The sequence below is a fragment of the Tauraco erythrolophus genome, chromosome 2 (assembly GCF_009769465.1).
Source record: "Tauraco erythrolophus isolate bTauEry1 chromosome 2, bTauEry1.pri, whole genome shotgun sequence".
NCBI lineage: Eukaryota > Metazoa > Chordata > Aves > Musophagiformes > Musophagidae > Tauraco > Tauraco erythrolophus.
In genome coordinates, this window is record NC_141466.1 from 118,483,782 (window position 1) to 118,506,996 (window position 23,215).

The following is a 23,215-nucleotide window of genomic DNA, read 5'->3' on the forward strand; positions in this document are numbered from 1 at the left end:
CCCCGTGAGACCCCGAACCTCCCTCCGAGCCCTCCGCCCCGCCAGGCCCGAGTCAGCCGTGCCCGCGGCCTCCCCCGCTCCGCCGCCCGCCCCGCCACCGCGCCCGGCTCCAGCCGGGCGCAGCCCTCACACCGCGCGGCGGGGCCGGCTGGGAAGCGCCCTTGGCATTCCGGGGGGCTGCGGTACGGCATGAGCCAGCGGCAAAAAGATGCTTTTTTTTTTTTTAAAGCAGAAATCCAAGGGGAACAAGTTTGCCAGTTTAGACCTTTTTTTTTTTTTTTTTTTCCAGAAGGTGCCATAGGTTTCCATGTCGACAGAGCTGGTGGAGAAGTACAGTAGGAAGGGTCCTGTTGAGGCCATGATGAGAATCCAGACTCCTGCCTTGGACAAAATCCAGACTTCTGCCTTGCACAGACACTCCCGCTGCTCTGTGGCAGCGGCTGCCGATTCTTGCCGCTGCCCTTCCCCTCCCACGGGCAGCAGGAGCAGCTGAACATGCTGTCTCAGCCTAACACTGCCTGCCTGGAGAAGGAAGCAGGACCTGGCACTCTGGCTTGCTGCCACGGGGGCAGGAGGCAGCTGTTTTTGCAGGGATGAACTGGCTACTCATCCACCACAGCAGCCGGGGCTCAGTTTCCTGCACTGTGTGATGTGGCAGGCTGTGTTTGCTCAGAGAGTCTCCTCCAGAAAAAATGCAAGGGCTACAGGGAAGCAACCCTGTGGACCAGATTACCTCCTGGAGCAAGCTGATGTAAGCAAAGTAGTCAGAGACAACAGATAAAGATGGCTTAGCTCAACCACTCACTAACAGCTTGTCATCACAAGCAGGTGGGTCTGTAAAGAAACACATCCTCACACCATAGGTAGCAACAAACGGACCAGGCAGACTTTTCCTTCTTCCCCCAGACTGGATCTCAAACCTGAGAAGAAGCATTCAGCGTGTACACGTGCAACATCAGGACTCTCAGGACTGAGACTTCTCTTTCAAAGTAAACTGCAAAGTTATTACTTCTACAAAATTACTGACTGCTATGTAGAATGATCCCAGTATTTACCTGCCTCAGCTACTGCAGATCAGTGGGCATGATAAGGTCACCACAGTGGGCAGCTTCCTGGTCATGAAGTATCAAAGCTCAGAAAAGCACGTGGAAAGGCTTGGGCTTTGCTGCTCTATTAGGAAAGGGCAAGGTTCCACCTTTATTCACCAGGAAAACTTTGTTCTGTTAAACTGGGCTGTGTTTGGCAGCTGCAATCACCACTACAGTCACTGCGCAGCTCAGGGAAGCGTGGAGTAATGGTGTCGTTAAGCGGGGTGGATGCTGGCTTTCTAATCGCTGCTAAGGTAACTCATCACGCTGGTCTCCGAGGCATGAAGAGGCAAGCAGAGGGCTAAGAGCACACAGTGTGTTTCACTGCATGCCTTGGAGGAACCTCATCCCTTGCAGAGAAAGCCAGCTGTGCATTACCATTCCAGCAGTGGCCTTAAGCTGCAACGAGCCATTTGGGCTTCTCATTATTCAACACTTTGGGGAGGAAATGTTCTCTTGAGAAGAGGCTGGAAGTGGTCCCTGTGGAGCCACAAAAGAGAGATGGAGCTGCAGTAGCTATTGTGTAGCTACTTAAAAGGCTGCCTAATTCTGTTGCTGACCTAGTGAGGGCAGGTAGAGCTCCCTGGCACGTTTCTGCAGGGCTGCCAGCCCCTATCAGATTGCACACCTGATTTCACATAGTGCCTGTTAAAAGGCTGGCCTCAACCTCCTGTCCTCAGAAGACTTGCTGAAAGTGGGGGGTGAATTCCCGCTCACCAAAACAGTGCTCTGTCCTCTGTGCTCTCCCATATAGCCAGCAGAGGAAAAGATCCTGTCTCTTACAGACAGCTTGAGTTGCCAAGAGGAAATAGTGCACAGATACTGCAGGCTTCATCAGTGTCCTTTGGATCTGGTTTGCTGGAATCCCTTTGCAGGTCAGGAAGGTCATCTTGGGTCATGACCATTCATCTTTGCCCAGACCATCAACAAAGTGATCCTTGAGCCAGCCATGCTTGCACCCTGTTCTCACCAAAGCCATTAGGATCAACAGAAAAGGATCTCATGTTAAGCAGTTCAAAGCCATGCCAGATTTTCATGGACTAAGCAACAGGGTGGGGAGTGTCCTCCACATAAGATAACACCAAAGTATTAAAACTTAAGCCGACAGTCTCGTGAGTGTGGGATATCATAGAATCATAGAGTGGTTTGGGTTGGAAAGGACCTTAAAGATCATGTAGTTCCAGCCCCCCTGCCATAGGCAGGGACACCTTCCACTAGACCAGGTTGCTCAAAGCCTCATCCAACCTGGCCTTGAACACTTCCAGGGATGGGGCATGCACAAGTATTATATACAATATAATAGGTATAGCAGTTAACTGGCTGATTTTCAAAAAAATACGGGCAAATTAGCAAGAAACAAGCCACGTCCCTGTAAATGTTGGTGGACCTGTAAAGTCGCAAAGCAATTTCGTGTTTCTGCAGCCTGAGGAACAGCAATACTGATCTCCATCCCCTGTAATGAGCTCATTCCTACCAGTCTCCCTGAAGAAGGAAAATGTTGGTATTTCTACATTCCAAGTGACAGACAGATCCAAAATGGCTGAGGTGCAAAGGCACTTCATTGCCTTTGAGGATCTGGGGGTAAATGAACCACTTGGATAAAACAAGCGGTCTGCAATGCAGGAGGAATCCCCGGGCTGTTTGTTCTAACGCCTTCTTCATTTGGCATCCTCCCTCCATGGGACAAAGCCACAGAGGCATCAGCACAGAACAAGAAACTCCTCAAAATCTTCATGGTCACCTTTGAGAACATGTTGCAGAACTGGTCATCTTCTTCAAGAGTATCTTTTATCTCCTCACTTCTGGCTGGTAAGGAAACACTACTAGGGCCTGCATGTGTGCAGCTTCTGTGTGGATGCTCCGTAGAGAAATAAGGAGTTTCCTGCCTTGCTCCACTGCCCTCACACACGCTTCGCATCCTCTATCAGCCATACTTGAGTTTGCTAGGTTTCAGTGAAATAAGATGAGGGAGAGACAGCTTAATAAACATTGTGACTACAGGTAGGCTTTTCCAAGGGAAGGGCTTTAATTCCATTCATAACGACAGGTATTTTTTCCTTTCCAAGTACAGCTAACTCGTAACATCAGTAACATCGAAAATTTTCACGTAGTCATAAAGCAGGCGGAAATGTGCACGGATGTCAGGGCACACAATGCTTGGATGGGTTCTTTTTCCCTCCCACTAACACAGAGTTTGTTTTGGTGATGATGTACATTGGCTACACAAAAACATACTTTGTGTCCATCTCTCTGCTGTTACCAAAATGAAGACTCCATTAAGGCAACTACTACTATAGCCAGGTACCCAACAGGTATACACAGTGAATTAAGAACAAAGAAGCCACATTTTTTTTGTGTAGCTCCCTGTGGGGCTTGATGTGAAAGGAAGAGCACAGTGGATGAGATTCATATTTAAAATGCACAGGCTGACCTTCAGTCAGGCAGCAGAGCAAACAGCCAGCTTACTGTTCATCTGCAATAAAAGTCAGGGAGAGAGAGACAAACTGCTAAACTGTGTAAAAGGACTAGACCTCACTACCAGTGAAACTGTTTGGGAATTTTGGTGGTTTTTTTTTTTTTTTTAATTCTTAGTTATTCCTATTTATTCTTTGCTCTCCTCTTTACTTACACCCAGAGCCATGAAATCACAGCCTAGATGCTTCCAAGAACTGGAACTGGCCCACCTCTACCCTCTCCTCCCTCCAAGCTGCAAACAGATTGCTTTTACGAATCAGAGCCTGCATTTCAAATGTCACCACTGACTTTTGTTCTGGGTTTCTTCTAGCCAGAGCATCTGTAGCAGGAAGAGGTGGATGCTGGAGCCTGTGAGGCTGGCTGTGTGGTTAAAAGTGTGCCCAAAGGGCTGATGTGCAGCATCAACAACCGGCAGGTAGGTTGTGAGATTTCAAAGAGCTGATTTGGCAGCTGTTGTGTCCAATCTCACCTAGCTACAAACTCACTTGACATCTTGCTCCTGAACACAAAACACTGCACACTACAGGAACTTCACATTGAGCACAGCGTCAAGGAGAGGAAAGGAAGGCAGTAGGGAAGGAGTGGAAGAAAGACATCTCTGAGCCTTGCATTCGGGATCGCACGAGTTCACACACTCTTTATTCCTAAAACGTATTCCAGTATTGCTGTTCTGGCATGTGTAGAGCTTTCCTAAAGTTAGCATCCAGCTAGATGCTTTTTCTCCTTCACAGATTCAAGACATGGTTCCTAACAAGGCAATCAAATCACAGAAACACTGAGGATGACTTAAGTTTAGACATTAATTTCCCAGAAACAAAAAACCTGCAAGTTTCAAAATTCAAAATCCATGGGGTCCCTCTGAAGTGACAAGGATTTTTTTGTTTGGTGGGGTTTTTTTGTTTGTTTGTCAATGAGGCTCTCCAAAGTAACAGTGGCAGGAAAACTCCCCATAAAGAATTTCAGTCTTCCAGTGGTTTCAGCATGCCCCAGTTGGCATTTCCAGACCTCTTCCCTTGGAGCGCAGGAAGCAATCCTCTTGGATTGCACTTTCAGCACACAACATAGCACTGGATATTCAAAGTCCTAGGGATAAAGGCATTGGTGCATTCCAGCTCTCACGTGGCAGCTAACATCCTCCGCTGAAAGCTGTGGTACTTCTTTGCTTGACAGACTGGCCTTTCACAGACCCCCAGACAGCTCCGACAGATCAGCGCCGCAGCCTGAGAAAGAACGCGTGCTTGCACTCCTTGCTGTCCAAGGGATAATATTTGTCATAAAAATCCAAAATGTATTCTTCTGTCTTAAATCCAAACTTTTGGTAGAGCAGCATAGCAGGGTTGCTTGCAGAGACGTGAAGGGTTACGTCTTTGCCCATGCAGGTCTGCCAAGAGAGGGGGGGGAAAAAAAAAAGTATCACAGCAAGAGAATGAGACAGCCTCTGGGGGAATGCGGAGGTGAAGAGATTCATCAGTTCAGCTATTCCAGTTACTGAGGAAATGTGAGAAAATCACAGGCCTGGACACAGAAGTTACCACACATAGCAACAGCGGAAAGGCAAAGGGAACACTGCTGTTCCTCTGAGCCTTCGTTTCGGGGAAATGTGGACTCTGACAATGAAAGCAGGTTTTGGATTATAATTTGTCAGCTTTCCGTTGTCAATTGCTAAGTAATTGTTAATTAAAATAATCCTGACATACAGCACTGATCTCAAATACTTATTAATGATGGCCTGAAGAAAAGACAAAACATGCCAGAAGATCAGGCGCTGTGCTCCTCCCCATCAGCAAACAGAGCTGAGCTCTCTGGGACTGCGTGAGCAGCCCCAGCACACCTCTGGGCTATCATGCTGGAATTCCTGTCTATCCCACCCAGCTCCTCTCCCATCCTTCAGGGCACAGCACTCGCCTCCTGAGAAGGCAGGGAACTCAGTTCAGACAGCAAACAGCATGGCTGAAGTTACCTTAAAGATCCCAGATCATTCTAACCAGCAGCTCTCTGATAAAGATGCTGATGTAATAATTTTTTTCCTGCTTTCATCAAGTGTTTTAATAGCATTCTGTGTATATTGAATGTATGGTAACTCTTAAGTGTGAACAGTAACACCCTTCAGGAAATGTCCGTCCCCAAACTCAGCACACTGATACCAGAGACAGAGAATTACCCTGAACCCAAACAGTGCCTGAAAGTGGCTTTAGCTACGGAGAGCAGACCCTGGTGTTAGCCCAAGCAGGCTGCGAAGCAGCACATACAGTCTGGCAACTGAGGAACAGAAGGTCACAACTACCTTCTTCTCCCACAGGACTAAATACCTTCTACCACTGACAAACAGGCAGCAACTGAAAAATAAATCCAATGTGAGCCGAACATGCAATGGTGATCTCTCATTGCTAGCGAGCCTAATCATCCTCAAACCTGCCTGGCTCTTCTCAGCGTGATAATTTTATGCAGGTCTACCTGTAAGCAGAATTAGGTTAATTGGCTGTGATACGTCCTACAAAAAGCTGTGATGATTTTCTACAGCTGACTTGCCAGCACATCCCAACTCTGCCGGAGAGACATGAGTCCAACTGCTGGATCCCTGCAAACCTTGGCGCATCACTCGCGTCTGTTCTCACTAGGTGTTGACATCTCATGTCAACAGACTACAGTTGAGGGCAATTTACTTAAACACTTCACATAGAGACGTTCAGGAAACGCAAGGAGTGAATTTAAAGTAGATGGGTTAGTGGCCTGTGTCAACACGCAGAGCAGAGAGAGGTGGATGCTGCAGAGAGCTGTGTAGGTAAAAGAGTTACCCTCGGGTGGCCCAGAAGAGCTAACCTCAGTGGAAACTGCTTTTCCAAAGCAGTGATCACTGTTCCCAAGGCTCTGCCAGCACTCCCTACCTCTCTTCAGCCAAATGAGTATGAGGAAAAACAGTTTCAATGGCGAGTTTTTGCTAGTGCAGCTCATCCTGACTAAAACAAGTTAAGGAATGTTTCACATCGGTGGCTCTGCCAAGAGAGTACAGGGAGTGGTAAAACTGTGGGCCCTGAAGAGACACAGTTAGGCTCTGAAAATGCCATCTGTCTGCATCCTCACTCAAAATTAAGCTGGCTTTCCTGCAATTTAATTCAAGAAAGTGAATGGAATTAAGGCCACTTGAATAACAGTATTCATTCAGAGATTTAATGAAGTTTAACTACTTTAATACCACCTGTTTAGTTAGCTCAGATTCATTTTCCCAAGTGTCTCTGTGAAACAAAGCCCAGTACAAGCTAGTTTGAACAAATATGAAGGAGGCTGCAAACATTTTGTCTTCAACTCAGCAGGATTTGAACTCGTATACGAGAAGTGAAAGGGAACGATTATGATCAGTAAGTGATTCATGCAATGGCCTGGTCACAGAATAAACCTCCAGGTGTAGCCAAGAAAGCTGCAATAGATTCTTACTGAACCTCCCCACTATTATCTCATTTTCTCCTTTAAACCCTGCATTTACAGTATTCCTGTTAAGTGAACTATTGACCACCAAAGAACACAAAGTTAAATCCAAGATAGTCAAAGACTACAGCCCTTCACTAATTCTAAGGACCTGTCCAGTATGGTTATTCTTCTAAACACATTTTAGTTTCTGCTTTTGAAGAGGTTTCCCCCCATAAATCTGCTGACAGTCTGTGCAGGTGTATAAGAAGAGAAAGGGCAAAGGGAAAGAGCCAGAAGGGAAGAACACAAGCCTACTTACTCCCTAATATTTGCAGGTGCGTACACAAAGAAGAAGGGAGAGCTAGTTCTTTAGCGGAGACATGGGTCTTTTTAATTACCTGGATAAGATGGTAAATCATGAAGGTTGCAATCCCAGCTCTTCTCCACTCAGGGTGAACGAAGAGAAAAGAGATGTAAGCTTCATTGTATTTCACGTCTGGTACCATAAAGCCAAAGGCAATGATAACTTTCTTGTAAAGGACGACAACGCTGAAGTCTGGATACTGCAGGCACTCTGACAAATCAATTCCTACAGAGAGAGAGAAACAGCAGCTGAAAGCATTGCAAACTGAAAGAAAAGTGGACTATACTATGTCACACTTGCATGGGAATTCAGTTTTAAGCCCTTTTAGGAACATGCACTTGATCCTTTCCTTTTGCCTTAATTTCAAAGCTCTGAAATTGACCAAATCTGCTTCAACCAAACACTCAAACAAAACAAGATTCACTCACTACTGGGGATTCTTGCGTTAAGAAATTAACAAAGCTGATTTCCTCCCAAACGACCTGAGTATGAAACTAAAACTCAAAAAGTGGGTTCTCTAAACCAGGACAGTTTTAAAAATAAAAAATAAAAATCACATGACCTCAGCACCCAACTGATCTTTCCTTGATTTGTATGCTGAGCCATATCAGCAGACTCTGCTGAGGACCCAGTTCTAAATATGCACATGAAAAAAAGACACTTGCATGTGCAAATGTTTGCTGGATTGGGTCCTAGTAAGTTTGTGCCCCTTGCCTGGGGCTCCTAAGGGCTACAGTAATGTTAATGGATAAGGATTTGCTCCTTTATTCCACCTGGGAATTCCAGGCCAGCACCAGGTTGGTGCACATCATTGCTATTCCAGTCAGCAAATGCTGAAAGACCTGCCTGCAGATAAGCAAAGAGGGGAGACTTAGAGTGTATCAGCCAGATGCGATAAGTGAACCATCCTATTCTTCCTGCAAACTCTCTCCAGACACAGTGGACATAAAACTGGGCTTCAGCTTCGGTAGCATTACCTGCCTAAGGTTCCTGTCTCTTTTCTCCACCTGGCCTTAAGCTCCTGCTGCTTCCTCTGTTGTGCATACTCAGCTGTTTGTGGAACTGCAATGTCAACCTGACTACAGCTTTCAACACTATCAAGACATTTGCTTTTAGCATGCAAATTCTCTCATCTGGGGCATGAAGCTGCCTCTCAGGCAGTGGTGCTTCTGTGAGTCAGAGGCTGGACAGAAACGCCTGAAGCTGGTGCTTCTGAGTGGAGGTTTGTTACCTTGCCCAGTCACATTGCTGCTGTAGCCTAAGAGGATCCACACAGCATGTTAGGGCCACGCAGTGCAGCTCACAGCACAGAAGACTGCTCGGTAATTTGTGTGGACAGGCCCTAATGAGGTGCAAGACATAGTGGAGCTGTGCTATAGATGTTCGTTTCAGCCTCAAACTGGCAATCACAGATACCTTTGGAACGTGGGGTAACAAAATAGCAGAGTACGTTTTCCAGTAATGTTTATCACTCTCGATGAGATGCAAGACTTCACAAGGCACCAGGCACAAATAAGCGGGTGAATTATTTTCTTGCTGGAGAGTAAGCTGGGTGGAGTAAGACGTGGGAGGAATCGATTGGCAATAGGGAGCAGCGTTAATTATCTGGAGGCTGCAGTTGACTGTGAAGTGCCTTACAGCATGTCAGTACAGGAACGCTACATCGCCCTGAGCACACTGGCATCTATGAAACGGTGCCGTCCCCTCAGCACGCTGTTATTCCTGTAGGAAGCTGCTTAGCTCAGTACGGTTTACCACTCGTCTGCTCAGGAGATGTTTCCCGTTAGGACATGAAGGCACAAGATACCGTGAGAGACAACAAGGGGGAATCTTGCTTCACATCAGCTCATTTGCGGTAACTACCTGCAAACTTGTTTCTGCCTTGTGAGAAACAAGAAGAGCTCTGACAGGAAGGATATGAAGAGGTGGAAGAACTAAGGCATGGGCTCACCCCATTTGGTGAAGTGCCTAAAGCTTAAGAACTCAGGCAATGAGAACATCTATATTAGAAGGCAACTGAACACACCTAAGATGTTGTTTACTGACGATGGCAGTCCCCAAGCACACATGCTTCAGATATCTAAACTTAGGTGGAATTACAGTTGTTTTCTCTGAACAACAGTGCTAGCTTAATGATGCCCTTCCAGCTGCATATCCCACCTCTCCCCAACTGTACCAGCCTGTTGTGAAGTTAAATCCTTCACGTCCACAAAGACACTGCGCTTTATCTCCCGAAGTATCACCACCTTGCTTATCTCTCCTGCTAAAATGGAACCAAGGTGCAATAAACTGTACAATCCCAGCCTCAGAATATTGACACCACAGAAGAGATTCTGATTCCTACTCATGGAGACTGATGGGAGTGTCGGCTTTCTGATTTAATGATGAGCAGTTCACAGTCGGGTGGAACACACCCACACTCCTTAAATAAAAAGGGTGAGTCCTGAAGAGCTTAATGAAGGTGCGACCCAACTTGGCCAGAACTTCAAATGCATTATCAGAAGAGAAGAGACTATGACAAAGCAGTTCAGCCTCTGTAGGGATAGCAAGTGTCTCTCATGAGCTCCAAAACAGCTTGTGAAAAGGAAGGTATGCAACGTTATCTCCCCGCAAATCATACAATTTGGACAATGAGTAGCACAAAGAGCTCTGATCCTGACTCCAGCACATAAACACTGCTGAACTACAAACCCTGTTGAATCACTATCTGCAAATCAAAACATAAAGCAAACAGTTACTTGGAATAAAGGTGTGTACTGTTTGTACTGGGCTTTTCTAAATTAGCCTGCTGTGTTGTTTGCTGATCACAAGCTGATCCATGCAGTAGGTGAACATCACTATTATTATTTCAGAACTAGAGACTACGGCCTCATAACTGCCCCTACAAAGGGCAGCCACTGTCCCAAAGAGCCTACAGTTCAAGAAATGACCCATAAAAATTGATACCCAAGCTGTTCCATACCTTGCAAACACTGAGGCTTGAAGAAACAAAGGACATCGCAGTGAAGCTTGTAGTTGTAAGTGCAGTTCCCAAATTTCACTCCAGCTTATGGCTGCTAGGAAGAAACTTTCTTACCAAGCTATTGACCAAGTAGATCTCTGGTATAAAGCTGTTTACTTCGCACCCCAGATTTTGCAAAACTGCAAAATGTTTCACTTGGATGCTTAATTTTAGTAACTGACTGCTCCTATTGGCATCAATGGCGTTACCCAAAATAACCTATTTCTTTAAGTGCTGTGCTAATTAGGGCCTAATTGCCCAGTTCTAAATTATCTCAAAAGACAAAGACACCAAATCCGTGTCTCCATCTCAACTGCATTCCTATGACATCAGATAATGGTTTTCTATGAAGCAAGCCAGACACCAACTGAAGAAAAATTTGGCCCAAGAATTCTTTTTTTCTGAACAAAACCACCTCCTTCTTAGAAAACCAAGCACTGAAGGAATCTTACCAGGCCAGAAGAATTCGTGGCACATGGAGTTTATCGTGGGGATGTGATTAGGGCGAACGTAGCAGTAATCAACGGGTGCTTCTGGCTCAGCCTTCCAGTTGAGATCATTCCTGTGTGGATACGCCCGGATTTCTGCCAACAGCCTGAGTTTTGGGGGCTTTGTCTCATAATCACGTCTGCCAGTAACATGAAAAGCAAACACAAAAGGCGAGTGAGCAACAGTAACTGTCACTGCAGCTGAATGGGTACTGCCCATGAAATATTTTCTGACATGCTCAACCTGGAAAAAAAGAACAGTCTTCCATTCATGTAGGAAAGCAGCACCCAGCTCAGCAAAAACACCCTCATGTCAGGGGCCAGGACACTTCCCAGATCTGCAGCACACCAAGCCAGCCTCTCCTTACAGCAGGATCAAGGAAATCACGGTTTTGACCCAAGAGCAGGTGCAACTTGCATTCAATGACTATGGTGATTCCTTCTCTGCCCTGCTCTCTCTTGGAGATTCCCCTTCCCAATGCAGAAACAGTTTAACTACTCAGCTAAATAAAACGCTATCCTGTCAGAGTTACCACAGTATACTGGGTTGTACTTCAAGGATCAGTGAGGAGCACAGCCCAAGAAAAGTGTCCTTGCCGAGGGCCGTCAGTTCACAAGCCAAGAGCAAATCCAACTCTGACCAGGTGGTACCTGATGTAAGGTTTCAGGACACGGGATGTGTAAGGACTGACAATGCTGTGGTCTGTCAGCAGGTCTTCTGAGCCCACCAGTCGATACAGAAACTTTGTTGTCTGCTGTCGATATCCCTTCATGGCTGGCAGCATTGTCTATATGCACAAAAAGTGTAGAACATTTCAGGAAGATTAGTCAATGACTTAACACAGGGGAATCATATTAACAGACAGAGAATAAGGGCCTTCCAATGTGACGGGATGGACTGGACCCACAGTGCGATGGTCCCACCTCAGAGGACTCTGCTGTGTACTCTCAGGTTTAGTGCCCAAACCGCACACATCGCTCAGGAAAGTGCTGCAAGTGATCTCCCTCCTACATAGCATGAACGAGCAGACTCCTGTTTGAGTATATCCAGTCCTCCACCATCAGTGCTTGGGCAGGGCTGGAGTACAAATACATAGACATTGTTGGTGCTGACACTGATAGATAGCTGTGCTGTACAAGCATGTCTCAGGAAGAAAGGGGCTTGCGAGAGCATTGGTAGGGACACAGCCCCAAGTCAAAATGAGTACTGTTCACACAATCCTTTTTACTTTGGGATACTGCTGTCTGCAGCAAAAGCTCTAAAATAAACAGTGCCAAAAGCTCAGTTAGATTTGGAACCACCCACCTGGTATCTGTCCAAGATCCTGAAGTCCTGGCTAGTAGTTCTGTATGTTGCTTGCCCTACTGGCGACCTGGAAACACCTCCTTCTTTGGCTCCATAAATCCCATCAACCAAGAGCAGTGCAGCGTTCACAACCTGGTCTAAGTCAAAGAGCGGCAGTCCTCTTTCCCTCTTGGCCTGCCTGACTAGCAGCTTGCGCCTCAGTCTCCGGGCCTCTGGGGTCATGCTCATGGCATTGGGACAGGCTTCTAGTCTCTTCAGCAGCAGCTTTTCCTCATAGATACTAACAGAAGTATGCTTGGGAGCTCTGGGTTTAGCATCCTTCTCCAGCTGTGGCTTCCTCTTGTCTTGCCCCCTCGCCTGCAGCGATGCGTTTGACTCTTCAGGATCTTCACTGTCACCTTCCATCCTTTCTGTTTTTTCTTCTTCACTCTCCACCTCTTGCTTGATCTGCTCGGCTGTCTTCACTTTTTTTCTGCTTGCTATCACAGCGCCAGCACCCGCTGTCCCACTGGGAGGGGGCACATACTCTATTCCTGGGTCTATGACTCCATCCCCTTCCATCTCTTCATCATCTGTTCAACAGATCAAAATAATCCAGGAAAAAAACATAAACATCAATGCCCCATTTCAAAAAGGGTTGTCACAGGACTTTTCTGCCAAGGAGAAATAATGCAAGTTTACTCAACACACTCAATTTTCTATGCAGAATCACAGAATAGTTTAGGGTGGAAGAAAACTTTTAAGTTAATCGAATCCAACCATTAAACTAACATTGCTAAGTCCACCACAAAACCATGTCCCTAAGCACCACATGTACATGTCTTTTAAATACCTCCAGGGATGGTGACTCAGCCACTTCGCTGGACAGCCTGTTCTGATGCTTGACAACCCTTTCGGTGGATAAATTTTTCCTAATATCCAATCTAAACCTGCTCTGGTGCAATTTGAGGCCATTTCCTCTGGTCCTATCACTTGTTACTCGGGAGAAGAGATCAACAGTCACCTCGCTACAACCTCCTTTCAGGTAGTTGTGGAAAGTGATCAGGTCTCCCTGAGACTCCTTTTCTCCAGGCCAAACAACTCCAGTTCCTTCAGCCAGTCCTCATAAGACTTGTGCTTCTAGACCTTTCACCAGCTTCGTTGCCCTTCTTTGGACACGCTCCAGCACCTCAATGTCTTTCTGGTAGTGAGGGGCCCAAAACTGAACACAGTATTCAAGGTGCAGCCTCACCAGTACCGAGTACAGGGAGATAAACACTTCCCTAGTCCTGCTGGCCACACTATTTCTGATACAAGCTGGGATGCTCTTGGCCTTCTTGGCCACCTTGGCACACTGCTGGCTCATATTCAGCCATAAATCCCATCCCATATACTTCTGGACCTCCTGATTTTGGACAGGAGACACCATAAGGAGTCCAATTTCAGAACACAGAATGAATCCTCCTGCAGTCTGGGATCTGAAAATATAGCATTCCTGAGCTGCAAGCTTATGTTCTTTGACAAATGTCAAATTGTTGAAAATTCCTGAAGACTGGGGATCAAATGGTCAAGCTGGTGAGCTGTATCTTCAGCTAGCATACCCTGGAGAAGTTCTGTTTAATCTGAGGGAACAATTAGGAGTTATAGAAACACAGGATTTGTCCCTCTACAGAACCTGACTATCCTTCCTTCCATCGAGAAGTGCTTTATTCTCTACTTTCCCGATTAGATTGAAGTCTGGCTCCTTAAGGAACTAATAGCATTCAGTCTGCATCACTGCTCTGCAACCTAACCGAAATTTAGCGTCTGTTAATTGGGATGTTCAAACTTATACAACTACTGGAACATTACCGTAAGAATAAAATTTCTCCCATTCAAAAACATTTGGGACAAAATGAGAGTTGCTATCTAACAGCGTAATCTGTGTTGCAGTGAAATGCTTATGCTGAGTGGTGCAACAGTTGCTAGGTGAAATCTACCCACTGATTATTCAGCATCCCTCAGAAGGCGATAATGGTGGTTCCTCCTGGCCTGAGAAGCTGGCAATACAACTACACACAACTAAGACAAACAGAATTTTACCAGTTATTTTCCATCTCTTCTTGAAAGGATGGTACAGCTCATTGGAAGTTTCATTTTTTTTTTTAACATCTTCCTTGATAACGATGTATGGCTTATTATTAAACAAAAAACACGGCATCTCTTACCATGAAACAGAGCCTGCGGTGGCATGACATCTGGGATGAGATCTGCTTCTGAGAGAAGGCTGGGAGTAGCTGAATGCGAGGCTGGAGTGCCAGGAGCAGAGAAGTCCAGAGACGGGGAAGGAGAAGGGCTTGTTAGAGGAGTACGATCTGAAGAGCTCAAGGAGGAGAAGTCAATCACCTCTCCTTTCTCAAGGACGATATCAGGACGACGGCCTCGACTGGTGAATTTAACAGGAGTGGAGGAAGTACTCCGGTCCAGGAAGCCGGCTGCCTCCTTCTGGGCTCTCCGAATATCCTTGGCTTCCTGAGTGCGAGATCTTTTCTCCTTCAGCTCCATGGCCGACTCGACTGGATTGCGGCTTACCCGTTTCCGGAGTCCTTCCACAGTAATGATGGGATCCAGAGGTGGCTTTGAAGCTGCTAAAGAAGTAGTTTGCTTATTCTAACAGCCACTGAGCTCCTGCAGTCACTGGATACATACTATATGGTCAGAAGAACACATTGACTACAAGTCTTAGAAGATCTATTTTCAAAATATACAAGAAATTCACTCCAGGACATGTAGCATAAAGCCAAAGCACGACTAAAGCCTCATTAAAGCTCTAATCTTGCTCCTCTGCACAGAAGGGAATTTGCATCTGGTGACAAAAGATAAAAAGCCCTCCCCAGGGTAAAGAGGAGCAGAGAAACTGTAGATTTCCACTAAAAAAAAACCCTGCACAAATCTCAAAAGCCTTTAAATCAGTTAACACAATGAAAAAAGGTAATAAAGTATAACAGGCTTCTCACACTACAGTGTATGCACCATAATCCTCTGAAGTCAACCACGACAGCAGAGCAAAACTCAGAAACTGTCCATGCACACAAACACACGGTTTTAAGCCAGCCTTTCTCATGTCTTCCAGCTCTGTCAGCTCTGACCCAGCTAGGAACCTACACGTCATCGCGGAAAGAGTTACCTTTTGCCTTTAGTGCAGACGCAGATAGCTTCTCTCCTTCAGGTTTCATTGTTGGGGGTTTATTATGAACCAGTTTCCACCATCCTGGTTCTCCAAATTCCTGCGCCCCTGAGCGGAAAAACAAGGGGCTCCCTACAGAGAGACAGCCAGCAACCGTGCTCCACCATGTTGAGGTCTTTTTCCTATGGCGTGCAAGGGGAAAACAAGGGTTAGGTCCCCGCTTGCCAGCTGTGCTTTCATCCCGAAGCCTCCTCCCTCTGCCGAGATGGACAGGGCAGAGCGCTTCTGCTGCTGGCACTGATGCAGGGGGATGACGTACCCCCTACATGACCATCCTCAACAAGGTGAAGGATGAACTAGTTTCTTCTCAAACAGAGAACCACTCTGAAGGGCAAGCTACAATGTTCTGCTGGGCTCTGATGCCTAAAGCGCTGCGTACATACGCTGCACAAACACCACACCAATGCAGCATGGCAAGACGCAATTCTTCTTCCATCAATGAGCCACCACAAACCAAGCCTACAGATGAGAGGTCTACCCTGCCACTGGAACCCCCAGCTTCCAAATGCTAACATCGCTACCTTTGTTAACAACTGGACGATACAAGAATGGGAACAGGATCCCAGTGAGAGCTGTGTTGACCTGACATTGCAGAGCCATATCCTGTTACTGAAGATGGCAAACAGGACTCTGGGCGTACAGGATGGGAGAGGCAAGGGAAAGGTAGTGATAAAGGCATCACTTCACACAGAATGAAAGATAAATTTAATTTAAATGTCTGCCTCAACTACTTTTGAGGTTTCGTTTAGCAAAGCACAGTCCCAGAGCTGTAGGACAGGATCCCTAAGGCTGAATTCACAAAGGCAGTTGGGATCCAACCACTCTGCCCTTCACAGCCGCAGCCTTGTCAGGCACTGCAGAGAAGCAGCTTTGGGGATCTGAGAAATAAATCCCTGAGGACGACTGAGCTGCAGGAAGTGGCAACGGAACAGAGTATGTATGCTTGCCCCATAGACACCTGCGTGTGGTATATAATGGAGCCCTATCTCTGCTTGGGGTTTTCTGCCATAAAACCTCTCCTGCAGCATGGGGAAGAGGATCCCTACTAGTCAACATACCAGTCAGCCATACTCACTGAACTATTTTTGAAGCACATTTTTGGGCACTAGGAGGCAGGGTGCTGCATTTAAGCCTTTCACTCTGCAGGGCAGTTTACTCTACTGGGCATCTAAGCACTTTCTTTCGCTCTAAGAACTGGTCACAGAGCTGATTAAAATGTCGCTTAGGGAGGAAGTGAGAAGAAATATTAAAAAATTGCTCCTGTAGCCAACAACTGAGGTACTCCTTTGGATACTGGAGAATCGGGTATATGGTGTAGAGTCTAAACCCTTATTTGCACAGGATCTTGGGATTCTTTCTTGCCTCTGCACACCTCCACTAGCAAAAACTTCAGTACTCAGGCTAGGCTTGGTAGAGCAGGCATTTGCTGCTGTCTGAGTGTTGCAATTACAGACCTCGGGGTACTGACCTTCAAACGTGGGTCAGATGTGAGTGCGCCAGATCAGAGTCTGGAGTATTACAGTAAGTCTGGATAACCTGCACTTCGATATGCTGCTACACATATGGTTTGGCTGTCCCTGCTCCATCAGTGGCTTGTCCAGGCAAGTGGCTAGACTACATCTGAGGCCCTTAATCACTTCATCTGAATTTCATCAGAGCAAGGAGTGCCCCATTCCCTGGGCAGGTCTCAAAAGGAAGCAGCAAAACGTGGGAGGTGATGGCTCCCTGAGCAAGGGACAATGGACCATCAGCTGCCTTCCTGTCAGGGTCCCTGTGGTTTCCAGAGGGGACAAATACTAACATTTCTGAGAACAGAGCAAGGAGGCACAGACAAGCAATGAAAGCATAGCCAAAGAGCCAATCTGGTTTAGGGAGAAAGGCCAGATCTTACAAAAGAGAAATCCCTGGGGAAGAAAAGAAGCTGTGAAGTCCATCAAATCTACAGCTCCCGAGGCTTGCTCAGCTCTTTTCCTGCCTCTGTAGCACATGCATTAACAGCGAGACTTCGGTTTGACAGCTTCAGCATGCTCAGAAAAACTGTGCCTATCACCTATACAGCACACGACTCATCATGCCATGAAGGCTGCCCTTTACGATACGGGTTCCTACCCTGCCAGCTTCCTTCTTTACACACACTGAAAAACATTTCAGTGGTTTGTAATGCCTGCTACGTAAAAGCTATTTTATTAAGACCCAAAACAAGCTAACAGACAAGGCACAATTTTCCTTTTTGGAGAACTGGGTCCATACCAGCTTTATAGCCAAGTAACACGGTACTTTGCTGGACTTCTTTTTTTTTTTTCCTTCAAGAAGCCCAGTGACATCAGGACTAGCCCATCCATTGTGTCTATTTAGAAATTTTCAAAGCCTTTGCAGGTTCATGCACTACCTACAGGAAGATAAGAAATATGCCAAAATACATGAATTTACATTGCTTTTGTGTGACATCCTCGGAGTTGTTTTTCCTCACTAAGAAATGAGGATTCTTTTTCAAGTCTACCCCCTCATGTCTACATTCAGGTTCTCAATATTAAATCCTCCAATTCTCTCACTAGTGAGGCTCAACAGAGACGCCACCAAACTAACCAGGATTCTTGTTGTCTGTGTAAAAGGTTTTTATTCCTTTGGCTCACCAACCAGACCTTCAGAGAAACATCACATCCTTACCTGTTCCCTAGTAAGAAAGTCCAGTGTTTCTCAATAAAAGCACAAATATCTTCTTTCCATCTGAAGTACCCCTGACGGCCTGTTCCTTCCAGAGACAAATTGTACATTGCCAGCATGACAACCTGGAACAGAAAACATTGGATACAAGTGAGTCTTTTCTGTTTCATCCACTGAGCTGTCCCCCACAGCCACCATACACACACAAATCTTTGCTCCCTCATAAATATCTTATTTTTGCAACATCTCGTAGGCAACTTCTGCAATCCATCTTCTTCCTGCTTTCATGCTGCCTGTTCTTGTCTTTCTATTGTTAGACGCACATTCTCCCAGAGTTTTCTCCATCCCAGGGGAATAATAAACTGCCTAGTTATGCAGGTTTATGCTGAGATACAAGCTTTTACAGCGGTTGTATAAATGAATTATATCACAACTGGGATCTGAATGTAGTGTGGAGGTAGGGAAAAAGTCTTTAAAAAAATGGCCACAAGTAATCCCACTATCTAATCCATCAGAAATGTAGTGACAATGGTCTTTCTAGATACTAACTGTTACATTTAAAACTGAACAGACTGTAATCTCTCTGCAAAATTACAAGATATTTACTAATTGTTCTGGGTATGCAAGAATTGAGTTTGTCTCCAGGTGATCTTCATTAAAGATGATCCTTTTACAGCTCATTCACGTGCTTCAGGATCAAATTCGGTCTGACCTATTACATGCCTAAACTAAAGGGCAGGTTTGAAAAATATCACACCTCTTTTTAAGTAAATTCTAGGTCATCAACTGTTAATTACATTTACCCAATTCATTTGAATACAACTGAAGTCGCACAGCTGGTCTGGGATCATCTTTCAACAATCACACAGCCTCAGTTGGATACCACTTCCAACAGGAACTTAAGCCTCAGTTGGATACTACTTCCAACAGGAACTTATTCTTCACTGTCAGAGAAGTTTGAAATGTATTTTTAATAGGGCCATGGGTCTTCTCGCACTGGGCTGTTACCTTCTGGAATGCACTGCTGAAGGTGCCAAAATGGGGAAACACAGATTGCCTTAATGTCTTCTGTACCCCGTTTCTACCTTGCAGCCCCTCTTAGTTTGATAATCATTTATCTAGAATTTTGTGGGGTTTTTAAGTCAGGTGGGACAGTGTCTTAGCACTTCAGAAACAATTCTCTTTTCAACTGGCTAAAGATAAGGATCTGTTGAGGTCACACACTTTGAAAAAATTCCAGAAATCACTGTCTCCGTTTTTCCTGCTTTGGATAAGCCTAGTGAGATAGTCTCTTCGCTAGTCAGGTTTCTCCCTCACCTGTTTTGATTTCATCTTTCCCCCTGTCACTCTGAAGAGACCTGGGTGTAAAGCTAGCAGCCTTTGCTCTCCAGATCTGTAACGTGCTGAAACTTTGCCAGTCTGCTAGCACAGACTGCTACGCCAGCCTCTTCCCCTGCCCAGCCCTGCGCTGGGCACCATGAGAAAGCACAGCAGGAGTTACAACTGATGTTTTAAATGATCTATTATGAGACAGCACACCACTACTGTCCCAAAGGATGCAAACAGACGTCTCGCACATACTGCCCGATGCTCAGCATGTGGAAATGCTTAACGCTGAGCAGCAGCTACTGCTTGCGCGCCCCTCCAGCGCCCTGCTCCGAGCAAGATGATGTGCATCACTCGACCCATATGGTGGTTGCTGTATAATGCAAATTATTTTGATTGCTCAGGTGTGCAAGTGACTGAAATAGAAAATTCCAACAAGGACTGTTGCTAGTGAGTAAGCGGCCAGGTTGGAGCTTTGCGTTCAGGGAGCTGGCAAGCTTTCTGTTTGTATGTTACCACCTCACTAGTTTTGCATTTGCTCATACACACAAAAAAAACTGTTCATGCCCAGCAGCTGAATAGCAGCTGAATTTCGCTTTTACAAACCTGCCTGAAGCCGTGAATTCATGAGCAACATAAGGGGAAGAAAAAGAAAAAAAAAGGAAGGCGGTTTGCATGATTATCTTTCAGTTTGCCTGCCAAATGCCCAAGTTCTAATATGCACGCAATCCTTAGCTAATTAATTTCTGGAGCTCATGCATATGTTTCTTTGTTACCTATACCTGATCCTCCTTTTCTAGGTAGCACATACACAACAAACAACAATTTCAGAAAGTCCTGTGGTTGTTCTGCTGGCACTTACTTGTTGCCATGTTAATCTCAGCCGTTCAAATTGCTCCTTCCCATCTTCTGAGCAATCAGAGCAAGTAAATCTGAAAAAGTTATCTCCTTTGAGGTAGCTGAGCTGCTCTCTCAGTTGACCTAAAACGAACAGGCAAAAACTGATTTCTTCGTCCTTTTATAGGAAAAAATGCTGCAAAGAAGGTATGGATTCCCTATGACATCAGGCAGAAAAGTACTTTTTGCCTTTTTCCCAGAGTCCAGAGACCCAGACAGTTCCCAGGAAGCGTCAGAACGCGCTGCAATGGATGGCGCAGATTCATTTCACAGCTGCAGCAGCCAGCAGTGACCAACTGAAAAGCACAGGTATAAAAAAGGGGCGTTCTACTTAACACCTGAACGCAGCTACAAAGCCAAAGGTTTCCTTGTTACACTGCATTTCTCCTTCCTTCTTGCTTCCCCAGGATAACCTACATACATACTTCAATAAAAAAGTTTTCCCACTCTACTTAAAAAAGCTCATCTGTAAAAAACAAGGTATGCTACTGCAAAGGCTATCAAAATACACAAGCTTTCTCTTCCATGTCATCTTTCCACTCACTGCTGCATGTCTTCACAGCTCTCTCTTTCCCTGTTCACAAACTGTTACTAAAGTAAGATTGCCAGTCCCTGTTTGCAGGAGCATTCGGGATGCACTGCAGTAGACATGGTGAGCAGCTTTAAGGTATTTATTTCTCCTATCAGGGGAAGATCTTCTTTCCTTGAGAATGAGAGCCAAAAGAATGGCCCAATGTTATCAGGAAACACTTTTTCTTGACTGCAGTTGATGAACTAGGTCCCAGTCAGCAAACCAATTCAGTCATATGCTTTGCTGTGTAAAGCTAACCCTCCATAAAAGTCTGTCTGAGCACAAGTGATCTGCTGGGATTGAGCCACCTGTAGAACACCATGCATCCAAAGTTACAGGCTCTAGTTCTATGTTTCTGCAGCAGAGAAAAAAAACATATGAATCAGGACTTCTAAACACACCAGGGGTTAACTTACACAAACATGAAAAATTTAAAAATCAATCACAAACAGGGAAACAGTCAAGACTATAGCATTTCTGAAAATTCACACATGTAAGGTCTTTTATCTCTAAAGTATGACATCTCTTTTACTGTGTAACGACACCAGATCAAGCACTTGCAACATATGGATGTTCTGCTTCCATAGTGGACTTCAGAATCTAACTATTAAAGTTGCACCTATGTCTGATGAGGAAACCCACACACACTTAGTAGACTAACAGAATTTCTAGATGGCAATTCAGTGTAAAAAGTGATCATTGGTCCCAGCTTGTTGGTGACTTTTGCAAGTGACAACTGATACCTGTATAACTGAACAATTAGCAAAGAGAACAGTATTTCCCTTTTCCAAGTCATTTACTGTGCACATTTGTATCTAGTTACTGCTGCTCTGACATTGGCTTTTTCTGCTCTTTGGATTCGTTCCACAGCAACGACAGAGAGGAACATCTTTGTAAAATAAAACAAATTGAGTGTTAAATCAACTGCTCTAAGACAAGATATCTCATGCTACCTTTAACTATGCTCATTTTTTTTCATAATCAATAAATTTCAAGTCAATATGTCCCTTTAACTGCATACTACCTTAATAGTACGATGCTGTTTCCATTACATTAACATCACCACGCTCACTAACACACCTTGAGAGGAGATTTCTACACTGTAACTTTCAGCAAATTCTAGGATGGCAAAAAAGGCAGCTCTGACATATCTGCAAGGCAGGTGTCACCTGATGAGTTCCCTATTTCTAGCCCCAAACAAATGAAAAACAAAATTTAAAAAAAACCCTCCAAATTACAAAAAAAAAAAAGCAGCCCCACAAAAAACCAACCAGTTTTTAGCAATATCTAGCTTTCGGATGTAATAATAGATCTGATCATCCAGAATTTAGAAAGTAAAACTGCTAACAGCATATATCTTATGTCAAGCTGCAGCAGAGGGATCAAGTTCTGCAGCTTGGTCCAAACGCCTCCCAAAGCTAGCTGCTACAGGTTGGACACGCTTCTCTGAAAGCTAAATTAAATTCGCATTATCGGGAAACCATTAAGGTTGAGATTTAGCCATATGCTCCACAGATGTGACAAACGGACCAGGAAAAAAAAAAAAAAGAAAAAGTAACATTATCCCAAAGCCCTTTTCCTCCACCGGAAGAGCTTTTACAGCAATGGTCATTATCTTTATGTGAGTGAGCAGAGAGGCCGAGTCGCCTGGCCAAAGTCCTCCAAACATATCAGCAGCAAGACTCGGGAGGGTGTGCATGTTTCTGAAGTCATACCCTTGTTCTCTGCTAATTAAAGAAGACAATCCCATTTTTTTTACAGGGAACGCCAGCTTCAGACACCCATATAGTTCATCATTCAAAGCACCTAGCGAACACCAGTGCCATCAGGCTGAGGGGCTCCACGCAACACCACGACAGCCTCTCTCCTCCAACATACGATGGGATACAGCTAAACAAGGGCAGTCCTATAAAACCGGTGTGCAAGACAGCGTAACCACCTTGCAAACAACAACCACAGCAGTGCAAGCAAGACACAACACAATCAGCAGGCTTACTTGCTGGAATCCACTTCTGGCACTTCTCGCAGTAATAGGACATCTCCTCCATCCAGGACGCATCACCTTCGTCGCTGTTCAGAGAGTCCCCACTCTGGTCATGCGATAAATCCACCGACGCCTGGTCCTCAGACTCGACAATCAAGAGAGTCTCTCCTTCCACCTCACCCTCCTCCAGGCCCTCTGAGGTGGAGGTCCTGGTGGCTTCGTCATCGTGGCGGCTCAGCAGCCCACTCATGTGAACGTTATTAGCCATCCTAGACGGTGTTTGCATAACAAGGATCTATTCTTCCCAACATTGACAAGTCCATCCACCCTGGATGTGCTGGCCCAGTCTCCACAGTCAAGTACCAATGATAGAGGAAGTTATTTGTGTCCGCCCTATAGCTTTCCGGGACTGGAATATAACTCCTACAAAAGAAACAGTCT

The 23,215-nt window shown here is 45.4% G+C and overlaps 1 protein-coding gene across 5 annotated transcripts; it reads right to left on the bottom strand.

The window, feature by feature from the left end:
- Positions 1-4,179: 4,179 nt before the first annotated feature.
- On the bottom strand, positions 4,180-23,067 carry KAT14 (lysine acetyltransferase 14). 5 transcript variants are annotated; one of them, XM_086630415.1, is made up of 10 exons: positions 22,787-23,067; positions 20,185-20,303; positions 18,000-18,121; positions 15,273-15,454; positions 14,314-14,730; positions 12,128-12,699; positions 11,473-11,609; positions 10,786-10,895; positions 7,367-7,557; positions 4,180-4,944 (listed from the first exon to the last, which is right to left on the bottom strand). In XM_086630415.1, exons 1-10 carry the CDS (start codon positions 23,058-23,060, stop codon positions 4,771-4,773), a joined length of 2,298 nt encoding a protein of 765 aa, XP_086486541.1. In that variant the 5' UTR covers positions 23,061-23,067; the 3' UTR covers positions 4,180-4,770. The 5 variants fall into 5 exon arrangements, with proteins under 5 accessions (XP_086486541.1, XP_086486526.1, XP_086486549.1 ...); XM_086630400.1 differs by having other exon boundaries at positions 10,786-10,961; XM_086630423.1 differs by having other exon boundaries at positions 10,786-10,961; positions 11,560-11,609; positions 14,314-14,733.
- Positions 23,068-23,215: the final 148 nt, after the last annotated feature.

Excerpts from the sequence above, each read along its gene's own strand:
- KAT14 (XM_009983266.2), bottom strand. The coding sequence starts at position 23,060 with ATGCAAACACCGTCTAGGATGGCTAATAACGTTCACATGAGTGGGCTG. Across the intron at positions 18,122-20,184 it reads TGAGATTAACATGGCAACAA|GTTGTCATGCTGGCAATGTA; the intron begins GTAAGTGCCAGC and ends TTTCTGTTCCAG. Across the intron at positions 12,700-14,313 it reads ACCGCAGGCTCTGTTTCATG|ATGATGAAGAGATGGAAGGG; the intron begins GTAAGAGATGCC and ends TCTGTTGAACAG.